At 37.8% G+C, this 19,959-nt stretch overlaps 1 protein-coding gene and 1 non-coding gene across 3 annotated transcripts in view; both read left to right on the top strand.

Moving 5' to 3' along the window:
• Positions 1–221: 221 nt before the first annotated feature.
• On the top strand, positions 222–292 carry TRNAG-GCC (transfer RNA glycine (anticodon GCC)). The gene has a single exon. It is a non-coding gene; the product is annotated as a tRNA-Gly (tRNA).
• Positions 293–6,873: 6,581 nt separating this feature from the next.
• Cbp53E (Calbindin 53E) overlaps positions 6,874–19,959 on the top strand; it is a 25,414-nt gene continuing 12,328 nt past the window's right edge. The window contains exons 1-2 of one of the 2 annotated variants that reach the window (XM_017073522.4): positions 6,874–7,063; positions 19,318–19,532. In XM_017073522.4, the coding sequence (XP_016929011.1) occupies positions 19,382–19,532 (151 nt within the window). In that variant the 5' untranslated portion in view covers positions 6,874–7,063; positions 19,318–19,381. The remainder of the gene's footprint in view (positions 7,064–19,317; positions 19,533–19,959) is intronic. The other variant, XM_017073523.4, reaches the window with a different exon arrangement.

The following is a 19,959-nucleotide window of genomic DNA, read 5'->3' as shown; positions in this document are numbered from 1 at the left end:
TTTTTGATCAAGTAATAAATTACTTAAAAACATTGTTATAACTTTATTTGTCAATTTAATCTGTGAATTATGACTAGAAACTTATGTGATAAGAACAAAGTTTATTTAAATATTTATAGTTAGTAGTTAGGAACAGCTGCCCAAATAAGTTATTTATAGACTTTCTTGATTAAGCCAACCAGCAAGTGGAAATACATATTTTGGGATCCAGTTTTCAAGAAGCATCGGTGGTTCAGTGGTAGAATGCTCGCCTGCCACGCGGGCGGCCCGGGTTCGATTCCCGGCCGATGCAAAATAAATTTTTTATTATTTTTCTTACACGAAATTACTTTTTATTTTTCCTTTCTTTTGCTGAATTAATTTAACTCTAATCGTTTGTATAAAAAAATTAAGTATCCTTGGCATTTTGATTGAAATGAGGGCTACGTCTTTCTATTCAACCTCATAATCTATACAAAATCTCCCCAAAAACCAAAACACCCATGAAAAAAGAATCTTGCTCGAACCATCACCATTAATCCGAATGAATATTATTTTAAATCGTTTGTTGAATTTTGTGTTTAGGTAAACAGCTCACCAGAATCCATCAATTTTTATGTGATTTGCTACACGAAAGCTAGATTACTCATACGCCCCGAGTGCTGGGCGAGCAAAAATGGCGGCAATGGGCGGGAAAGTGCACAAATTAGCAGTGTGCGAGGGCAAGCATGAAAAGGGGGCGGACTGGGGCGTGATTAAGTTGCTTTAACGTTCTATTAATCATACGCCATGCTGGCCATTCAACAGTCTCTCACTTATCATTTTAAATTATTTTTTAAGCTGCGCGACGGGGATTGAATGTATTCATTATTCAGTAAGTGCACTCACTTAAGAGGAAAGCAAAGTAACCGAGAGAAATAATGCAGAATTTCCAACGAGCGGGAAAACTTTTCATCGATTGCCCGCGAACTTGTAAATTATCGAGAACTTTGCAACCGCAAAAAATTGAATAATTATGCAAAAGCCCTTCAAGATGCGACGGAAAAGTTGCAACCCGCACACTCGAACACTCGGTAACTGGCTGTCTGTAAATATTTGAGTAAGAGCCTTGTGGCAGCCACATGAACATCGGCTTTATCTGGGTGAAAGGAGGTGTTAGGGGGGATTCCTTCAACGTTGGCATAAATATTTAGGATCCAACATCCTGCCACACGTGCACATGATGATGAGAAACCCACTGGGGCGCCGGAAAATTCGCATACGAGCTGCCAAATTACACTTTACGCGGATATTACGCATACGACGTGGTGGCAGCGCTTTAAGTTGCACAAATCCGTTGGATAAATACGTGCGAAGGAAACCATCTCCATCCCAGAGCACCCTAATTCCTTATTTATCCAATTTATTCTTATTGAATTAATCCTTCAACTGTTGCCGCTTCGTTCTTACTGCCAATTTTATTTGGCTCTCATGGCATATTAAGTGCCAGCCATTTACCAAAAGCGAAGCATGCAACCCGGTCTTCCAAATTGAAAGGGGGCGTTAAGGGTGTCAGGGGGCGTGGCACACACACACACACACAGACACGAGGGGGCGTCAAAGTGGGCGTGATAATGAGCTGCAGTTTGTTTTGAGTCATGCGCTGGGCGGGGCAAAAAGGAAATTTGCTTCGTCTATCCAAAGTTAACGAAGTAACATTTCATGTGGCTTTGGAGGAATGAAATCAGAGCAGCATTATACCATATAATCCAGCCTTACATCAACTCAATAAGCAGAGAAGGCGGGGTCTTGAAAATGTCAATGGTAACTGTTAGCCCTTTGTTGGTCATTGTGCACTTACTTGGCCAACTAAGCTAGCTTGGCTTTCTTGGAGCATTTAAGGATAAAAGTCTGTGATAAAATAACAAATTTAACAAGTACCACATTATAATCCTGAAAAACCCCAGCCAGCTTTAAGTTTTTACATCTGAGTCAACACCCTGGCAGCCTTCAACTTCACCTTCAGTCTTACCTTTCAAATTAAGCTCAAAAATTCTGTGAGTTGCCTCTGGAGACCCTGTAGGATCTTCTTTGAGAGCTTTGTCCGATTTTATATTGCACACAGGACTTAGTGGGAAAATGGTAGCAGGACTCCTAAAATAAAAAATAAACTACATCTACATATTTGTAAATGTATTCAAACTACAAGGAATGCTAAGGAATATCCTATAACTACTTTACATAATTTCCTGTAGATGGGTTCACCTCCACCTATTTAATCCCATAAATCACAATGGAACATATTTTCAGGCCATTACAATCGTACTACAATTACAACTGTAAAATCAATTCGCAAACTGAAAATTGAGATGGAGTAAGGGAAGAAAAGTGACAGAAAAACGAGTGAAAGTAGAGAGTGCATTTCCTTTTGACTATGCCAATAGCCTGCAGCTGTCGGGAGAAACCAAATGGCTCGTCAGTGCCAAAAACCACAAAAACATGGTGAGGAGGGAAAACAGTAGAATGCAGCAGCATCGAACGGGGAAATTCCCGCAAAAGTGAAGGAAAAGCGAAAGGAAAAGCAGAGGAACCAACAAGGGAAATGGATCAATGTCGAATGTCTGCCAAGTGGATGGTAATTTAAGAGAGGCTTATGCTTCCAATTGTAATTGGGATTGAGGTTCGGAGAAATTCAAATGAACGGAAGCAGCTTAAGGGATAGACATGATTAAATTATAATACTTTTGTCAGGATAAGCTTTAATAAATCTAAGGATGGTTGTTATTGATGAGTAAATTAATAATCATATATGATATCATTATATTGAAAAATAAAGTAGCGTTCTCCAGAATCCTTCAAATAAATGAACTATAATTCATTTTAAATTCCCTTTACCTATTTAAACCTACTTTAACAATGTTGTAGTTCCTATGAAACCCAAAATTCCACTCATCCTCTAAACCACCCGATACATCCAGGTAAAGTATTCCTAATTAAAACCACATTTCCCCAGCCCGTAATTACTGCATTGTAATTAATACATTTCTAATTTCCCATGCATTGTCTGCAGCCACATTTAAAATAGCTACGCAATTGTATTTCATTTCACTTCCACAGTTTTCCCCCCCAGCTGCCCGTATTTATTAACTGATTTCAATGTCGATAGAGCCCAATGGAATGTCCAATGTCCAAATTTGCACACATGTGTGTATATATATTACAGACCCAAATCCAGTTGCAAATTGCAACATATTTGCATTCGCCACTTGCAACATTTACGATCGACTAAAGCACTCACTCAATCATCGCTGGGGGACAAAAACAAATACAAACAGCAACCAAAAAATACGACAAAATGGGGGAAAATGCCGCAGAAGGGAAAGCGGAAAAGCGGGAAAATGGGTGAGTGTAAGGGTGAAAGTCATCGATTGCGTGCAGCGTTAAATGTCAGCCCGCAGCCAATTGCAGATGTCAACACGTGCACAGAGAAAAAAGAAGGGGAACAAAAACACACGCACACAATTTGAGCCTAAAGTTGGCAGACATTTTCACGACTGAGTGAATGATGGAAAATGCTTTGATTTATGCACGTTTTTCCGGCTGTTCATTGCGTGTCCAAAGCGTTCAATTGCAAAATGCCAAAACTGTCCGATGATTTCATTTTAGAGCAGAGCATCTCCTACCATTAAATTCATTGTGCTGCCTGTCAATCGCGTTAATTTATAATTATTAACCGCGCAGACACATTCCTCCCCACACAAAGGCCAACTAATTAAGCAAGGCAATTATCTTGAGCAGCGACTAAGTCGTCGCACGAACCACTTGAAACTCCAATTAGGGGCGTGGCACATCCACAATCTGTCTAATCCCATCGGGGGTCCAAGGTGATTTGTCCACATCTCACGATTTGCCTATTACCCAACCCCCATTCTGTATCTTTTCCCAGTGTTTGCACTTTGAATTAATTAAGCTGAATTGGATTTGAGTGAGTGTGTTTCTTTTTGTCCTTTTGATTGCAAGATGTTTAATGCAATGTAAACAGAAATAAATAAAGCTTTTGGGCGGCTGCCACACAATCTGCTTTCTCCTAAGCCCCTCCCACACTATGTTATATAATACGCTTTCCCGATGCTGATAAGATGGCGAGCAGAATACAAAAGAATCGGGGGAGCTAAAGGAAAAGGTCCAGCGAAGGCAAGCCGATCTTAGGATACTCTTCAACCGAAACTTGAAAGTAAAAACTCCAAAGATACTTTAAATAAAATATTAATATTAATAATATTACAATCCTTAATGTACTGCCCACTATATGTAGTATATTATTAATAATTCTTATATTAATAATAGTATACAATAGTACAATCCTAAATGTACTACCCATTAAATGAAGAATATAATACTCATATATAATATATTACTATTATTATAATCCAAAATGTACTCCCCAATTAATAACTAGGTATATTTGAATATATTTTCATAAAATATTTAATATATACTTAAGAATTCATATACTGTCAGCTAGGGCATCAAAACAAAGCCACCCAAAGAAAGAAATATTAGCAGGCACATCCGAGAGGATTGTTTTGCGCCTTCACAAAAAGTTCTCCGACGCAATCAAACAAGCGTTCCCAAAAAATATAAACTTTCCGAATTTCCGTCAAAGAAAATGCATACCATCAGTGGAAAACAAAAAGTTATGCCATTCCCAAAGAATGTGTCAATAAATTAAAAGCCGCATAAGGAAAATCACTCCTCAGAACCATCCTAACTAAAAAATCCCCGATTTATTCGCTCCTCTGCAAATATTTGCTCCTTTTGGGGTGAACGTGTGTGTGTATGGGGCCCGATAAATTTTCAAAATTTATTTGAGGCGGCCTGTGGCTGCATTTGAAGTGGTAACCATTACCAATGCCATGATGATGATGCCCCAGTCCGCTTTTCGTATGTACACATTTGCATGGCAAATTTACTGAATTTCTTTTATTTCGTTTTTACATTTTATTCGCTTAATGTTTTATTCATGCGACCCCACAAAATCCCATTAACAAATTTACACATTTTCAATATTGAAAATGTTCTTTACTTTTTGAATAATAAAAACAAACCAAGCTAAATCCAAAAAAAATAACCTGTGAAGCAGAGAAAATTAAGCAATGTAAACAAAGATATTTGCCGAAAAACTTAACTTTTTCACATGCTTGAGGCACTTGTTTAAAATCTATTTTTGAGTTTTTGTGGCTGCTGTTCTATGCTCACATTTATTTGGTATTCAATTATTTTAATCGAACAAAATACACAAACACTTGGTTTCCTCTGTTTTGGATTTTTCCCTTTAAGGCCAAAGACAGTGTGAAAGCTTCTTAGCCTTCCTCAGTTGAGTGATAAGCGGCGCATTAGTGGGGAAAATTTATGGCCAACTTTCATGAGCCGAGCTGCTAATGCCGGGATTTCACAGAGATTTCTAATGGGATTGCTGTCGCGGTTTCACAGATTGTGTTTCTTGTAATTCAGGGGGTAGGGAGTTACTTACACATAATATTCAGCGGTTAAGGTGTTACGTTCATACAGTATTCAGGAGGTAAGGTGTTACGTTCACATAATATGTGGGAGTCAAGTTTGGTTACAACATTGAAATAAAACATAATACTCTGAAGGGGAATTCTTGGAAAGGTGCCATGCAATACTAACCAGAGAGAAAAAAGGCGATAGGAATAAAATGTTTGTAAAATCGTGTAAGGATATTTTCCTAGGAATAAAATCCTTTTTCTTCCTTTTGATTCCCTGAATTTTAATTAATTTTAATCGGTGATAAAATAACAAATTTAACAAACGTCCCGTTCAACAAGTACCAAATTTTAATCCTGAAAAACCCCAGCCAGCTTTAAGTTTTTACATCTGAGTCAACACACTGCCAGCCTTCAACTTCACCTTCAGTCTTACCTTTCAAATTAAGCTCAAAAATTCTGTGAGTTGCCTCTGGAGACCCTGTAGCAATTGCATAATGGACCGTCAGTGTCCCTTTGATATGACCCCAAGATTAGAGAACGAGCACACACAATGGCGTTCATGGGGCGTATGATTAATAAACACTTTTAGTTTTCATTCCGGCCATAGAGAAAACCTTTTCCAGAGTCATAACAATTAACTTTAAAGGTTTAGACATAAATCCTTGCACAATTGTAGTCCTCAAAAAACATACATGTGTATAATAGAGCACGAAGAAAAGGCAGAAAGTGAAAAGTAAAAGATGAATAATGAATGAGCCGCACGCGAGCAGAAGAAAACCAGGTGGATTGAGGGGGCGGGAAAAGGGGGAAAAGCTCGGTGGCCATGCATGAGTAACACTTGACATTGCCTGGCCGATGAAAATGGAAAATGGGAAAGGGGAAGCCTACACCCACCCATCCACACACGCACTTCGCCCGAAGGGCAGCCGAAGGAAGCTCGTTTCTAGTGAATTATAATATGGCATGCAGATAAAACATTGAAAGTCAAAAGGCCCTGGGGGAACTACAATTAAGACTAGTACTTGCCACCCTTTCGCTAGAAACCACCCACAAATGAGGGGGAAAACACGGCAGTTTCAACATTGCCGGAAATCATTTCCATATGTATGTTTATGATGCTTTGTAGATAACTGCAAGAGCTGGCGAAAAGTTTACTCGGCATCAGCCATATCACAAAAAACAAAGCCGAAATTCTGCTTTGGCCAAAAGGAATGGAATTTCGGGAGGGGGCCAAAAACCACAGGCAAGAAAAGCTGGCCAAAAAGAAAAACAATTCAACAGTTTGTTGCCAGCAACATGTTGCCAACGCGGCCCCGGGTAAAATTCGCTCTCACTCTCCCACGCTCTCTCCGTGTTGGGTTTTCCACTTTGATAAAAGCAAAAGACCTGGCCAAAACCGAAACAGTCTGCAAAGGATTCTAGGCGCTAACGGTTCTCCAGAGAAACATCCCGTCAAGATCTACCAACGGCAATCGTCGCGTGCGTTTTAAAAGAATTTGTTACCCGTCGAAAGTCACCTGAAAAAACGGTCAAGCGAAGTGAATTTTAATTTTTGGAAAATTATTTATTCCAAAAGCAAGAAGCAGTTATAAAAAGTAAATATTACAAACCGATTATTTGAAAAATTTATAATGGTGAAAACACCTTTGAACTATGTTGGTTAAGAACGGAAGTTTATTAAAAAATAATTTAGATTACTAAGGAACGTAGAGAAATTTTAAAATGTGGTATCAAATCTACAGAAATTTTTTAAATTTAAGACTCTCTTATGTTTTGAAATAAATAAATAGTAAAGTGTTTCTACTTGGATTTTATTTAGAAGGGTACTATGATTAGTGTTGCGAAGTTCATTATAGTTGTGATTATGCTTTTAAAAATTAGTTTTTAACCAAAGTATTCATCTGGAAAACGGGTCTTACAAAATTATTTAAGAGATTAGTAACAGAGCTTTAAGAAGGAAAAAAAAGACCACAAAACACTTCTCTAAATCTAAACATGGTTCAAGGACCTTCATTATTCTAGAACCAAATATGTTAATACGACCTATAAAGAAATAGTAAAGTCCTTTACATTCAACACGTACTACATTTCTGGGGGATTTATTTTTATGAACCGTTTAATATTTACAAACCACATTCTAAAAACGGGACCATTTTGATCTTTTTGACCCGTTTTCCAATCATTTTATTCAAATTTTATAATTTATGCTAAAAGCCTTTTAAATCTGGCCTAAACTAGCCTAAGCCACCAAAATCCAGACCCGACAAACTCAGAGCAGATTTTCCAGCTAGCCAAAAAAGCTCAATTTGCAACGGTTTCCAAAGAGGTGGAAAATTGGTTTGAAGAGGTCGCCGAAAGAGGAAAGCAACAGGGAAAAATGTTTCGGCATTTATATTCAACCCGCTGACAGCTTAAAGCGTGTCAAATAGCTGAATTATTTTTTTTTTTTTTGTCAGGGTCGAAGAGCAAACCTTTTTGTGATAATTTTTGGAAGAAGCCTGCATTCAATTAAGCGAAAAGGAAAAGGCTGCCCTCATTGGTATGCCAAATGGCAGCCGCAGAAGTTGACAGTGAAATGCTGTCGCCGTGTGTCCTTGACTTTGCCTATTCATACGCAAAATTAAACACCATGGTGGCAAATAATGAGCGGGAATGGGTTGGAATGTCATGGTAATGGCATACACTACACTGTGGCAATGGCATGTGGATTGGGCTGTGGATGGGGCTGCGTGCCAGCATTTACGAGTCCCCCTAATTTATGCTCATTCATAAATCTCCCTCGGTGGAAATCTCTTGCATTCGCCGACGCTGCCGTCGCCGTCGCCAGAATGTATGCAACACAATATAATAAAGCAAATTGAAAATTATGACCATATCAAGGACGTCTAGGAGGCGCCGAGGTTCCAAATACCCTTCAACTAAGCAGGGACACATTATAACATATACCTAAGGATGAGCTTTGTAGGAGTTTATATTCCAATCAGTTTTGGAGTGGATGAGACCCTTTTCAACAAAACAAATTGAAAGTGGTTCGGAGATCTTTATCTAAGAACAGCATTTTTATAAAAAACGTACATTTACCTAGGGACAAGCTTTGTGGGAGCTCATTTTCCAATCAATTTTAAAGGTTAGTGTTAGTCTCATCAGCCCTTAAAAATTATTGGAAATCAAACTCCTACCAGGCTTATAAGTTATAACATAACATATTGAAAATGGTTCAGAGATCTTACATTTCTGATAGCAATCTGATAGAAAATTTAGAAGATCCAAATCAAGCAATAAATATTATTAAAACCAAAAAGAAATTCGGTTTCTTTATCTTCTTTATAAAGTAGATGAACTTTAAGAACATGCGTTTTTTTAAATAAATAGCTCAAAATAAGTTTTGGAAAGGTAGTATATATTTCTACAAACTCATATTTTCAAATTTAATAGAAAATAAACCAAAAAAGGGACTAATAATTACAACAGATAGCAAACATCAAAATAAATACTAAGTTTACTGGTTTTATCAACAAGAATTCCCTGCCTTAATTTACTCTCTCATGCACATTCTTATTGTACAAAGAATTTCATAGATTTATGACAATTATGCTGCACAACCTTTTATGTATTCTGCAACCTAAAGGGAGCTGTCTAGAATAATTGAGAAATATCTAAAAATATTTCGACCCTATACTGAGTTCCCTTGAATTTTTCAGTACATTGTGTTGTCTGCCAAGTGCCAAATTGGCTAATTAGATGACATATGTATGTACCAATTTAAACTTGCGCGAGCCGGATTGTCTACCATTTTATTAAATTGCTTAATGGCTAATTACATTCCTTGTTTAAGACAAAATCAAGCGGTTAAATTCTTGTTTAAATAATTTAAAATACTAATTTCCTGTCTTGCAATATTCCGAGAGACCCGTGCTTTTGTTTGCGTTTTTCTTGATTTGAACGGGGCGCATGGTGCACGCTCTCGGGCAGCGTAAATAAATAGGAATATCAAAACCGAAGAATTATCAAAATAAATACGTTTGTCAGGCCAGAATGAAGGCCTTGTTTGCATTCCACCGCCCGCCTTCTCGGCCATTAAATGGGTTTGGGAAGGAAGTTGGTTATAAATAGACGGCTATTTGCCAAAGGATGGGTGATTAAGCGGAAGGCAAACACTGGTTAAATACGGCGACGTCATTTGACAGACCCAGAGATGAGCAATGATTGCCATTAATTTGAATTAATTTCACACTATCCAGCGGCGCAAGATTGATGGGTTATTTGCAATTCAAATTGTGTGGGCTTTTGCATTATAAACTGGAAACAATGATGTAATCTTTTCCCTGCCAACATAAATATGGGCTCTCTGAGTTTCCAGTATCTTCGGGAAAATTCGTAGAACAAAGCTTCCGGTAATTGTTTTTCTGTTTCAAAGAAATCCGTTTTTCACAAAAGTAATTATGGAATATTTTGATAAAATGCGTGGTTTTTAGAATTCGCTCTTAGAATAAATAATCTTTATAATACAAAAATAAATATAAATAGTAAAGAGAGCTACATGATTATATATTTTTTTAAAAGGAAAGAGTAACAAGATTACTTTTGATCTTTTTTTGGTTATGTTCAATACTTTTTTTTTAATGTTCCTTTACACTGAGGCGTAACATTTCCCACAGCTAAGTGCTATTAATTTCCGCACTTAAATCTTAGGACCCACTCTCTATTCAGAAATGTCCTGCCAAAAGTAAAATACCCAGTTTCCCCCACAGGTATTGGCCGTAATTATCTTTGAACAATGTCAAAAACCAAAAGTGCCATTAAAAAGCATTCGCGCCTAGCCGCAATAATTATTGTAATTACGAGGCGTTTTTGCGGAAAAGTTCTCGAGGTGCTTGAAATCCCCGCAGGCCCTGTCAAATATGTATTTTGTCCGAGCAAACAATCCAAGAAGTGGAGCAAATCCCCCGGCAATCAGCATAATTTTCCTCTTGTTGTTTCTCACATTTTTCCAAATTGACTCGGGCCTGAAATCTTTCCACACGCCGACTTCCAGCTGGTTAATTACAGCTATTGGACCCCAGGCCCATTATTATTTATTATTATTATTATTTTTTCTTGATTATTATTTACGCACAAGGAGCGTAAAAAGGGGCCTCTATTAGCTATGTAAATATTTACATCATCACTTGAGGTTTTTCGGCAGCAATTGCGCGTTACGTCACCAAACCGAATAAACATTCAGGAAGCCTTTAAAAAGCGGTGAAGTAAATATTCAGGTGGGGAAAATATACATATGTATACAGCCATACGAACGCAGTCTGCATTTATTATGATCTTTTTATGGTTCTGCTTTTTCCTGAGTTTCATGAAAAACAAAAGAAATTCACTAAAGAAAAACATATGACGCAGGTTTTTTTGTCGGAATTTCTGGCTTGTTTGTCCGGTTTCCATTTTCACGGTGTTCTTTTGTCGGTTCTTTATTATAACAGGTGATATGAATGCAATTCCAGAAATTGGGCGCACTCCCCTTCTGGAAAATTTGATATAGATTGGCAGGACTCCACACTCTATTTTGTTATTTATAGCTTTTGATTTCTGAATCCTTTCCGACCCTCACAACTGTCATGTCCTGGCTTCTAGTGACAATTTCCAAATTGAGTGACAGGCATATCCATTACGACGTGCCTGTACTGGAAATGGTTAAACAACACGAGTTTTTCCGGTGATTTGTACTTTCATTTATGGCATATCAATTTTAATGTATCTTAATGTGACAGAACATTGGAATTTATTCATTACAAAATAAGCAAGCCCTTAGATTCAATTTTTATTTCGAAATGGAATACTTTCCCAGCTTTGTCACATACAATACAATCAGTATGGACCATAATTAATCTATTCTCCCATTTTATTGCTTCTGGAAAACAATAGATCAAAGTCAGAATCCGTTTGCATGTAGAAGAATCGAAAGCTTTAATTCACAGCTGACGGGGACTAATAACAATCCATAAAAAGGACCACATGGGGAGTTTTCATCGCACGACATCGGTTTCCTCTCTGCCCATTGGGAATTTAATTAAAACTGTCTAAAGCGCAGCGGGTGTCAGTCGCCGGACAAAGAAAAAAGCGTGTTGTCATGCATGAAACCATTATTCCTTAGATTTTCATTCATGGCCGAGTATTTTTCAATATAAATTCACCAGAACCCAATGGTTAACCAGAGTTGGCCAAGCTAATTACGGCACCGCGGTGACCAATATAATGTAATTAAACTTTGGCCAGCAAAAAATGGCCAGAAAAAAAGAGTGTAGAAAAAGCTTAAAAGGAAACAACTGCAAAATAGTTTCCCTCCGGCCCTGCGAATTTTCACACATTTTCTTTCGCACGCAGCGCCGGCTGCGAGGAAAAAGAAAAATACAAATGAAAAATAAAATACACAAAAGCTTTCAAGCAGCAGGCACATCAACAACACATCGTAAACAATTCTTGGCCAGCCCAACACGACAAAAAAATCGTTTTTGCAGTTAGAACAAGGATGAACCTATAGTCAAGTGCCTCGACTATCAGATACCCTCAGCTAAAGGTAGTGCGAGGGAGATGGAGATATGCATGCAGCAAATCGGCTGTTTTCAAGATGGCATACTTCATTTGCTTATAACTTTTTAATGAATTGTGCGATTTTGACCATTTTTGATATGTTGGTGGGTATTGATAATAAGAACAAAATCCCATTTACACTTTTAGAAAATATTAAAAAGTGTATGCGCCATATAGAGTGGCACCCTGCTGAAATAAACTTGCGCTGCGCAAGAACCTCAAGAGTCTGCATGCTATCTCAGCGTTCATATATATTATCGATTCGGCTAGTGATTGTAATCTAGAATATATATACTTTTTAGGAAAAAGCATCTCTCTACCTATTAAATACTTTCCGACAAATCTAATATACCCCTTTACTAACGGGTATCAAAATTGAAGAAAATTTGAATTTGTAAACCGAAACAGATGCAAGACCCCGCGATTCTTGTAATTGAAAAAATTGCTTCTCTAACACCAGTATACAAATTAGGCGGATTATCGACAGTAAATTACAAAGGCATTCTTCTCGGGGCTCTATAATTTCGATAATTGTTTACAAAGTGCCCGAGTCCGGAGGAAGAGGCATCTCCAAGTGCAGAGTACATAAATCAACATCAGAGGCTTCCTACTAAATCGCTCGCCGTTGCAGAGGAAGGAAAAATAAATAAGGCGATTTATTAAAATCAAAGCCCATAAACCATTCAATTAAGTGAGTTCCCTGGGAACATCGGAACATCCACATAGGCATGTGAACTATAATTATGCCAATTGAAATGACCACTTTTGGGCAATTAAAATTGGTTTTTGCACCTCATAAATTTGGAAATTTTCATCCATAAATCAGAGACAAGTTGCCAGTCTTTATTAGCACTATATATTAGCCGATTTAGATATTCATCTTGTGCTTTCCCCATAAAATCTAACGTACCTTGGCACGCAATCAGCTGGTTTGCGATGACCTAGCAAATTGGCATTTAAATTTTTAACTGCATTTTTATGTGGCGTCCGCAACCCCCTTACTGCCAATTTCTTGGGGCCAAATAAAATAAACCGTAATGCAATAAATTAAGCTGTTTTTTGGTTGCCTCTTTGCAAATTGTCTGCCGTACTTTGGGCCATAAATTAAACCTTTACCAAACTCCGAATCTTTTGTGTCCGGCCTAAGCCGTTTGGGATAAATCTCCGGCTTTTGTGGGCGGACACGCAAATCAATCCGGGCCTGCAGTTTAATAACCAGCTCATGGGATTAACTGATGAACGCTCCTTTTTATGGCCATCCTTGCATAAATAAACATATTTCTCAAGGCGTGCCAAGCAAATGTCAATGTCAACTGGCGTCGTTTGGGCCTTGGTTTTCCTTTTTTTGGGTGGGGATGGGCCAAAGTGGCTCCGAGCCAAGGCTAAGTTTATTATGCCGCGAAAAATGCAGGCCCTCAAGGGTGAGTGCCGTAACCCTTGCACTCAAACACATAAGAAAAAAAAACAAAGAACCAAGTCAGAGTACACCCACCAGCAAGGCACACAATGAAGGCCACCTTGTGTTTTACATTCCAAATGCTAGGCACAGTACTTACTCCGAAATAATACAAAATGGGATCTGCATACCCTATTAATGTAGCAAATATTATAGATGATGAACAAAAAGGTTTTCAAAATACACAAGTCCACTATTAAATAATAAACGGAGACCAAAAATAATCATTTTTGAGTTATATTTAAAAAAAAAGCAAAACGGTTTTGATAATTTTACTCCTGTTCACAAGAGGATATATATAAAATATTGAACTTTTTTAGTCTGGTCATTTGAGTATCTTGATGGAGGAAATATATTTTTTGTGGAATATGGTAAATTCTTATTTATAATATTTCAATTCAAAATGTTCTTTTAATACATAATCTCTCTAATAACTAACCAAAATTTAATTTTTCTATTCATAGTAGTTCATTGAATTGTACTTGTTTTTAATGAATAATTATAAATCGATTTGGTTCTTATTAAAAATAATTTAAAAGCTTAATCCTTCAAAGTTGTGTTTGTCCTGCTTGAATAATTGATCTAATTTATGTATATATTATTCCCACGTATTTCATTAAACACATTCAGACAATATAATTATATCTGACATTTTGTTTGCATTGACGTAAGGTAATTGGTCATTTGCATTTCGTTTCTATATTTGTTCTGTAGTTATTAAGATAATTAAATGGTTTTTATTTTAAGAATGATATTTCAATTTCTAAATAAATTTTTTGTTGGTCAATTAAATATGTGGCTGCTTAACCAGAAGACAATATATTAAGCTTTCTCTGTAAAAAGAACTGGAACAAGCCTGGGCAAACTTTCTGTCAGTCAGTCAGTGAGTCAGTCAGTCAGTCAGTCAGTCATTCAGTCAGTAATTTATTTCAATTTGGTCTACGATTCTTGTGCCTGAGCTTCAGGTCCCCTGCACTTGAACACACTTTACAGCGGATTGTCTGTCGGCTTGGTCCGCTCATGTCTCAATGTCAGAATGTGTGGGAGCGTGTGTAAGCAGGAGTTTTTCATATTATTATTTATGAATACGACTTTGGCTGACATTTATATTTTGCGGCAGATGCCTGGGTTGTACGACTCGAAAGAGTAAGGGTTCTGGCTCCTTGGGAGAGTGGTCTTCTAGTTTTACAACTGCTTCACTCAGGGCCAAAGACAAGGAAAGCGCAGTAAAAGTGGAAAAATTATGGTCAGGTAGTAAACAGGAAATTTCCTATTTCGCGAAAGCTAATAGAACAACGGGCCGGGAAGTCCCTTCATTGCGGGACGACTTTTACGTGAGTGCATTTTTAGGTGCATTAGAACATTGATATGATTCTATTAGCTCACACACTCGGGTTTTATCACCTCCAAGGGGGATCATCAAGAAAAGGCATTAAGGGAAACGGTAATTGATGGTGGAAATGATGGATGCCAAAGGATGCCAATGATCCATTAAGAGGTCCTTGGGTGCACGGAACCATAACAAGTCCCTTTTAAAATTGATGGGGTCATTAATTTTAAGAACACCTTTACTTTTGAAAAAAAAAAAGAAACTTTATTAGTTGGTAGTCCGATCAAGATTTTAAAGAACTAAACAAATGTTTCTGATAGAAAAGGTAAAGATTAATAGATATAAAAGATAGTTCCAGTTGAAGTCATTTTAACCTATTAGTTATTACATAGAAAAAAAGCAAATAAGGATAAGTATAATCGCATGGTAAATTTAATAAGTATAATTTGTACCTCCTTAAAAATTCTTTCAAATCAAAAAAGAGAGAGAAAAGAGGGAAAGAGCAAATTAGCTCAAATTACTCTGAATTAAAGCGAGACAGCAATGTTCATAGCACTCCGAAATAGAAAATGAGAGCAAAAAGTAAGATGGCCAACGAATTAGAGTGATACGCGCCGTATCTAGTTAGAAATGATACTAAATTTCTCAAAATGATCATCATATCTTATCAATTTTTTCTCTGTAATTGTTAGTGATAAAAAACTTTTCGCGTGCGGTAATTAAAGCTAAATATAGCCGCACTGCAGGTCTCAGACCAAATCAAGGGAAAACACTAATCCATAATTCAGACTTGGCAGAAAGCCGCAGTCGGGCCAAAGGGCTTAAAATAGAAATAATAACAGACACGCCAGCAACAAGCGCAAGGAAAACCGGAAAAGCGAAAGGGAAAAGGCGAGGGAAGTGACAGCCCGCCGGGCGGGGAAAATAAACAGAGAAACACTTAAATTAAATTGCGAACTGAGCTTAATGCACTTAAAGACGGGACATGGCCAGGAAAAGCTGGGAAAGCTGGGAAAGCGGGTGGCCTTTGTGAGCCACTGTCAATGTCAGACAGACGGAGGGATTCCATTGACAGGTGAGCAGTGCGTTCAGATTCGCTTTCCCCGCATTTCCGCCCACTTTTCCTGGGGCACTCGAGCACGCGCCCAGGAAAAGCCAAGAACTGAGCACCGAGAATCGCGGCTTATGCAATGCGGCCAACGAGGCTTGACAGTTTGGTTTGCTTATCTCCGTTTTTGGCCCAGGGGCCTCCATTTCTGCCTCTTCTGCCTCTTTTTGCCATGCAAGACGGCCATTAGTGACGTTGACTCACCCGAAAATAATTCCCATTCAATAGGTCGCCTCCGACTCCCCATTGATTCATTGCTCCAAAAGAATATTTAAATATGAGGTTGGCAAGAAAGTTTATTTCCTTGGGGACTCTTTGCTTCCGTTTTCGTGGATCGAACTTTTTATCTGCAGTATTTCATTGCTTGTTTTTGCCTTATCGTTGTTTTATTGATTTAATTTGTTTGGCCCCCGGCCGAAAAGTATTGCATATTCGAACAGCAGTTTGGAAACGCCAGTTAAAAAGTTTTCTTGTTTATTCAAACCGACATTTGGTATGCATTTTTGAACATGGAAACTGAAAGTTGAATTTATTTCCTAAAATAAATGTGGTTATTAAAGCACTGAAAGGTTATTTCCTTTGGTGAAACGTACTTCTAATCTATGGGAATGATATTGCAATCTAAGATTGGGCCATAATGATTTATTTTTTTGGCTCTAAGCTGGAAAGGATTGAATATTCAAGGAGCAATTGAAAATTCCAGTTGAAAAGGTTTCCCATTTATTTAAACTGTTCAATCTGAGATTTAAATATTTCGTTTGCAAGCCGGATTTCTTAGCAATCTATTGCTGTGGGCGTTTCTTTTATCCAAGCCATTTTGAAGTCAAGACAATTTATGGCTGAAAAAGACAGCTGCAAATGGAATTTGGCTTCCCAGGAATTCTTTTCCCCAGTCTCTTATCTACTTGGGCAATTAAAAGGTTGTTAAATTTCCTGAAAATTTTGCGAGCTTTTCAAATTATTAAATTAAAATCCTCTATCTTTAATAAATACATAAGGAAGTTTTTCTTTTTTATTCCACATTAAATAAACATATTATACAATTTGGCATTCCTGCAGTACTTTTTCCATGCAAATCCCATTATTTTAGCAAAGTACCTTCTCGGCTTAACCCACAGCTCATTACACAATTTATATTAAAGCCGTAACTTAACCCTCGGCACCCAGGGCAACATTAGCTGGCAGTTGGAGCGGGGCCAAAAGTATTTGCCATATTGCACTCCGGATTGCAAAAGTTCTTGGCCAGCATTCCGCTATAATCGTATAACTACGTATACAGTTCTAGCACTTCCTTTTCCAACATATATATGAGAAAACAAGGACAACAAAGGATGTTTGTGGGGGGTGTGGCTGGTGGAAAAGCGGAAGAGGCTCGAAGCCATTGCAGTGGGTGAAATGCAATTTCCAGGCCATAAAATGGCTGGCCGGGGAAGGGCAGAAATGTCCTTTCAGCCGGCCTTAGCGAAAGCGTTAGCAGGTAATGGCCATCATCGCAGCCGGTTAATGCGGGTAACTTGTTCCTTTGGCAGATAACACGAGTTCCCAAAGTCCTCGCGAACAAAGCGGAAAGTTTCGCTGCAAATTAAATGAAAAGTTAATATTGGCAGCGTGTTCGATAAACAATGGGGACACAGTCAACAAGTTGCTCCTCCTAATGCGATTATTGCACAGTGCCTGATGTCTTTGATAAATGAGGTTTGCTATCTCTGTCCAGCAATATTTAAGCTAAATATGGTTCTGAAAAGGTGTCTTAAAGTATGCTATTTTTATTTTACTGCATACTTTTGGGCACCTAATGCGATTATTGCAGAGTGCCTGATGTATTTAATATTTATTTGTATATCAATATTTTTAAGCTATTCAATTTAATTCACTAAACAAAATGTTTTATTTTCCTGCATACTTTCAGGCACCTTTATAAGTAATTTCAAATGTTGATTAATATTTGCCGACTTTTAAGCTTTCTTAAAGTGTTTTTAAATCCCTATATGGAAACCCTTGTTAAGAACTCTTACCACTTTTCGCTCTTCAAATTCAAATTAGTCACGGTTTTCTTGAGTGCCAAGAACAGTGTGCATTGCGAAACTCATTTAGTGGCAACAGCTGGTGCAAATTTATGCTCACGGCTCTTCTATTCTAAGCATTGTTTTAGCCACAGAAGAGCGACCACAGCAAACTGTCAACGATTCCCACCGCATATATATCCGGATGCCCATAAAGCGAGCAACCGAGCTGGCTAAATCCTAGGCAAACACTCGCTGTTCAAAGTCCACTTGAGCTCAGCTTAGCTTCTGATAAATACCACATGGAACCGTTGTTCAAAATTAAATTGTTTGCTCTAACATTAATTTGCAGGCTATATTTCGGCTTAAAGTCTTATGTGTGCACATAATTAAAACGCCCGAAAGACAAATCGTTACGGTTGCCTAGAAAGCTTAATTTAATGTGGGTATTAGGTATATTGATTTTATATTTAAATTAATTTTAGCTTAACTTAATCCCTGGGAGATTTAATAATACAAATGTTAGTACCGAAAAGTATGCAATGGATTTTTTTTTAGATTATTATAAAAGAGCTGGTTGTCTCTCCAACCAAATTGCTTTAAATTTTATTTGAGCAGTATATATACAATTTAAAAACTTTATAGAAAATTCTAAGGCCCCTTTGAGCGCAAGGTCAATGTTATTTTTATAATTTCTGTAGGTTTTGGACCAATCAAACATTCATTGCCTTACAATAACATTCTGTGCGTCGCAGAAAAATACATGATTTAAGTGGTTTTCCACACAAGGTTTATTTAAATAGTGGCCCCTTTGGTAATTATTTTTTTAAGTGCTCTCTTTTCAGTCGCAGCTTCTTTCTTTTTTCCCCGTCCAACATCATCTGCAGCACCGCCTTGAGCCCAGGGCTTTCCTTTCTTATTTTTAGTGCCACCCAGCCGCGAGGCAACTGCAGACGTGGGTTGTTCAGCAATTTTGTTTACATTTCTTGTTTTTCTTCTTTCCGCTGGTGTATTTAACTCACAATGACTTGTGACAGGGGCGGTGTCAAGCGAGGAGGGGTTCTGCAAGGGGGTCACTTGGGGGTCGCGTGGAGGTGACGTCCTGTCTCATTTCAGCCGCGGGGAATCCCCGCGCACACGAATGCAATGTCGACGCTTTCTGCGCTGCAATGGGACTCCCATTGCGACCATTTCTCACCCGAAACCCACTATCCACTACCCACGTACTACCCCTGTGCCTTTCTGGGGGCGTTTCTGTTTTATGCTATTAATTTGACAGTTTCAGCTGCACTGACAACTGGCTTTTCCCCAGACACCGAGCATAGCGTTTAATGGCCGCAAATTAATTGTTGTATTCCCTGGCTCTTCCCCAGATAATTGCTCAGCATCCAGCTTTTTTTGCGAGGACAAGTAACTAAAAAAAAAGGAAACTTAGAAATGGATTCAGCCGCAGCCGCCGCCGCCAAGCGCGTTCAAATCGAAAAGGCCCACAACTTCATGCGCCAATATCGCGATCCCGAGTCCAGGGAACTCAAGAAGCTGTCGGCCAACCAGTTCATGGATGTCTGGGCGCACTACGATAAGGATGGTGAGTTCAGATAAAGCATTTCATAAGCCAAAACCACTAGGATGTGTAAGAGGGGGTGGGCCTTATGACACAAAAAAAAGTGTTATAACGCCCAAAGACGTTATAGCTTTATGCAGTTAAATATTCTTAAGTTTTTCTGCAATATAATCATCAGATCCAATGGTAAAGTTATAGCTTGATCATTTGAAGAAAGATTTTAAAATTAGAAAAATGCTATAATATGCAATTATACAATTGTTTTTAATGTTAGGTCCATATTTTGTCAATTTTTTATTTTAAGATATAGTAATATCTATGCCACATAGATTAAATATTTTTAGGTATTTTAAAAAGAAAATCATTATTTTAAATATTATATTATTTTATTTGGATTAATGCACTAATATATTAGTGTTTAATGCTCCATAATTTGTTAGCTTTTAACGAC

The sequence above is a fragment of the Drosophila suzukii genome, chromosome 2R (genome assembly GCF_043229965.1).
Source record: "Drosophila suzukii chromosome 2R, CBGP_Dsuzu_IsoJpt1.0, whole genome shotgun sequence".
Classification (NCBI taxonomy): Eukaryota; Metazoa; Arthropoda; class Insecta; order Diptera; family Drosophilidae; genus Drosophila; species Drosophila suzukii.
Note: the sequence above shows the minus strand (reverse complement) of the source record. Positions and strands in the feature narration are given on the sequence as shown.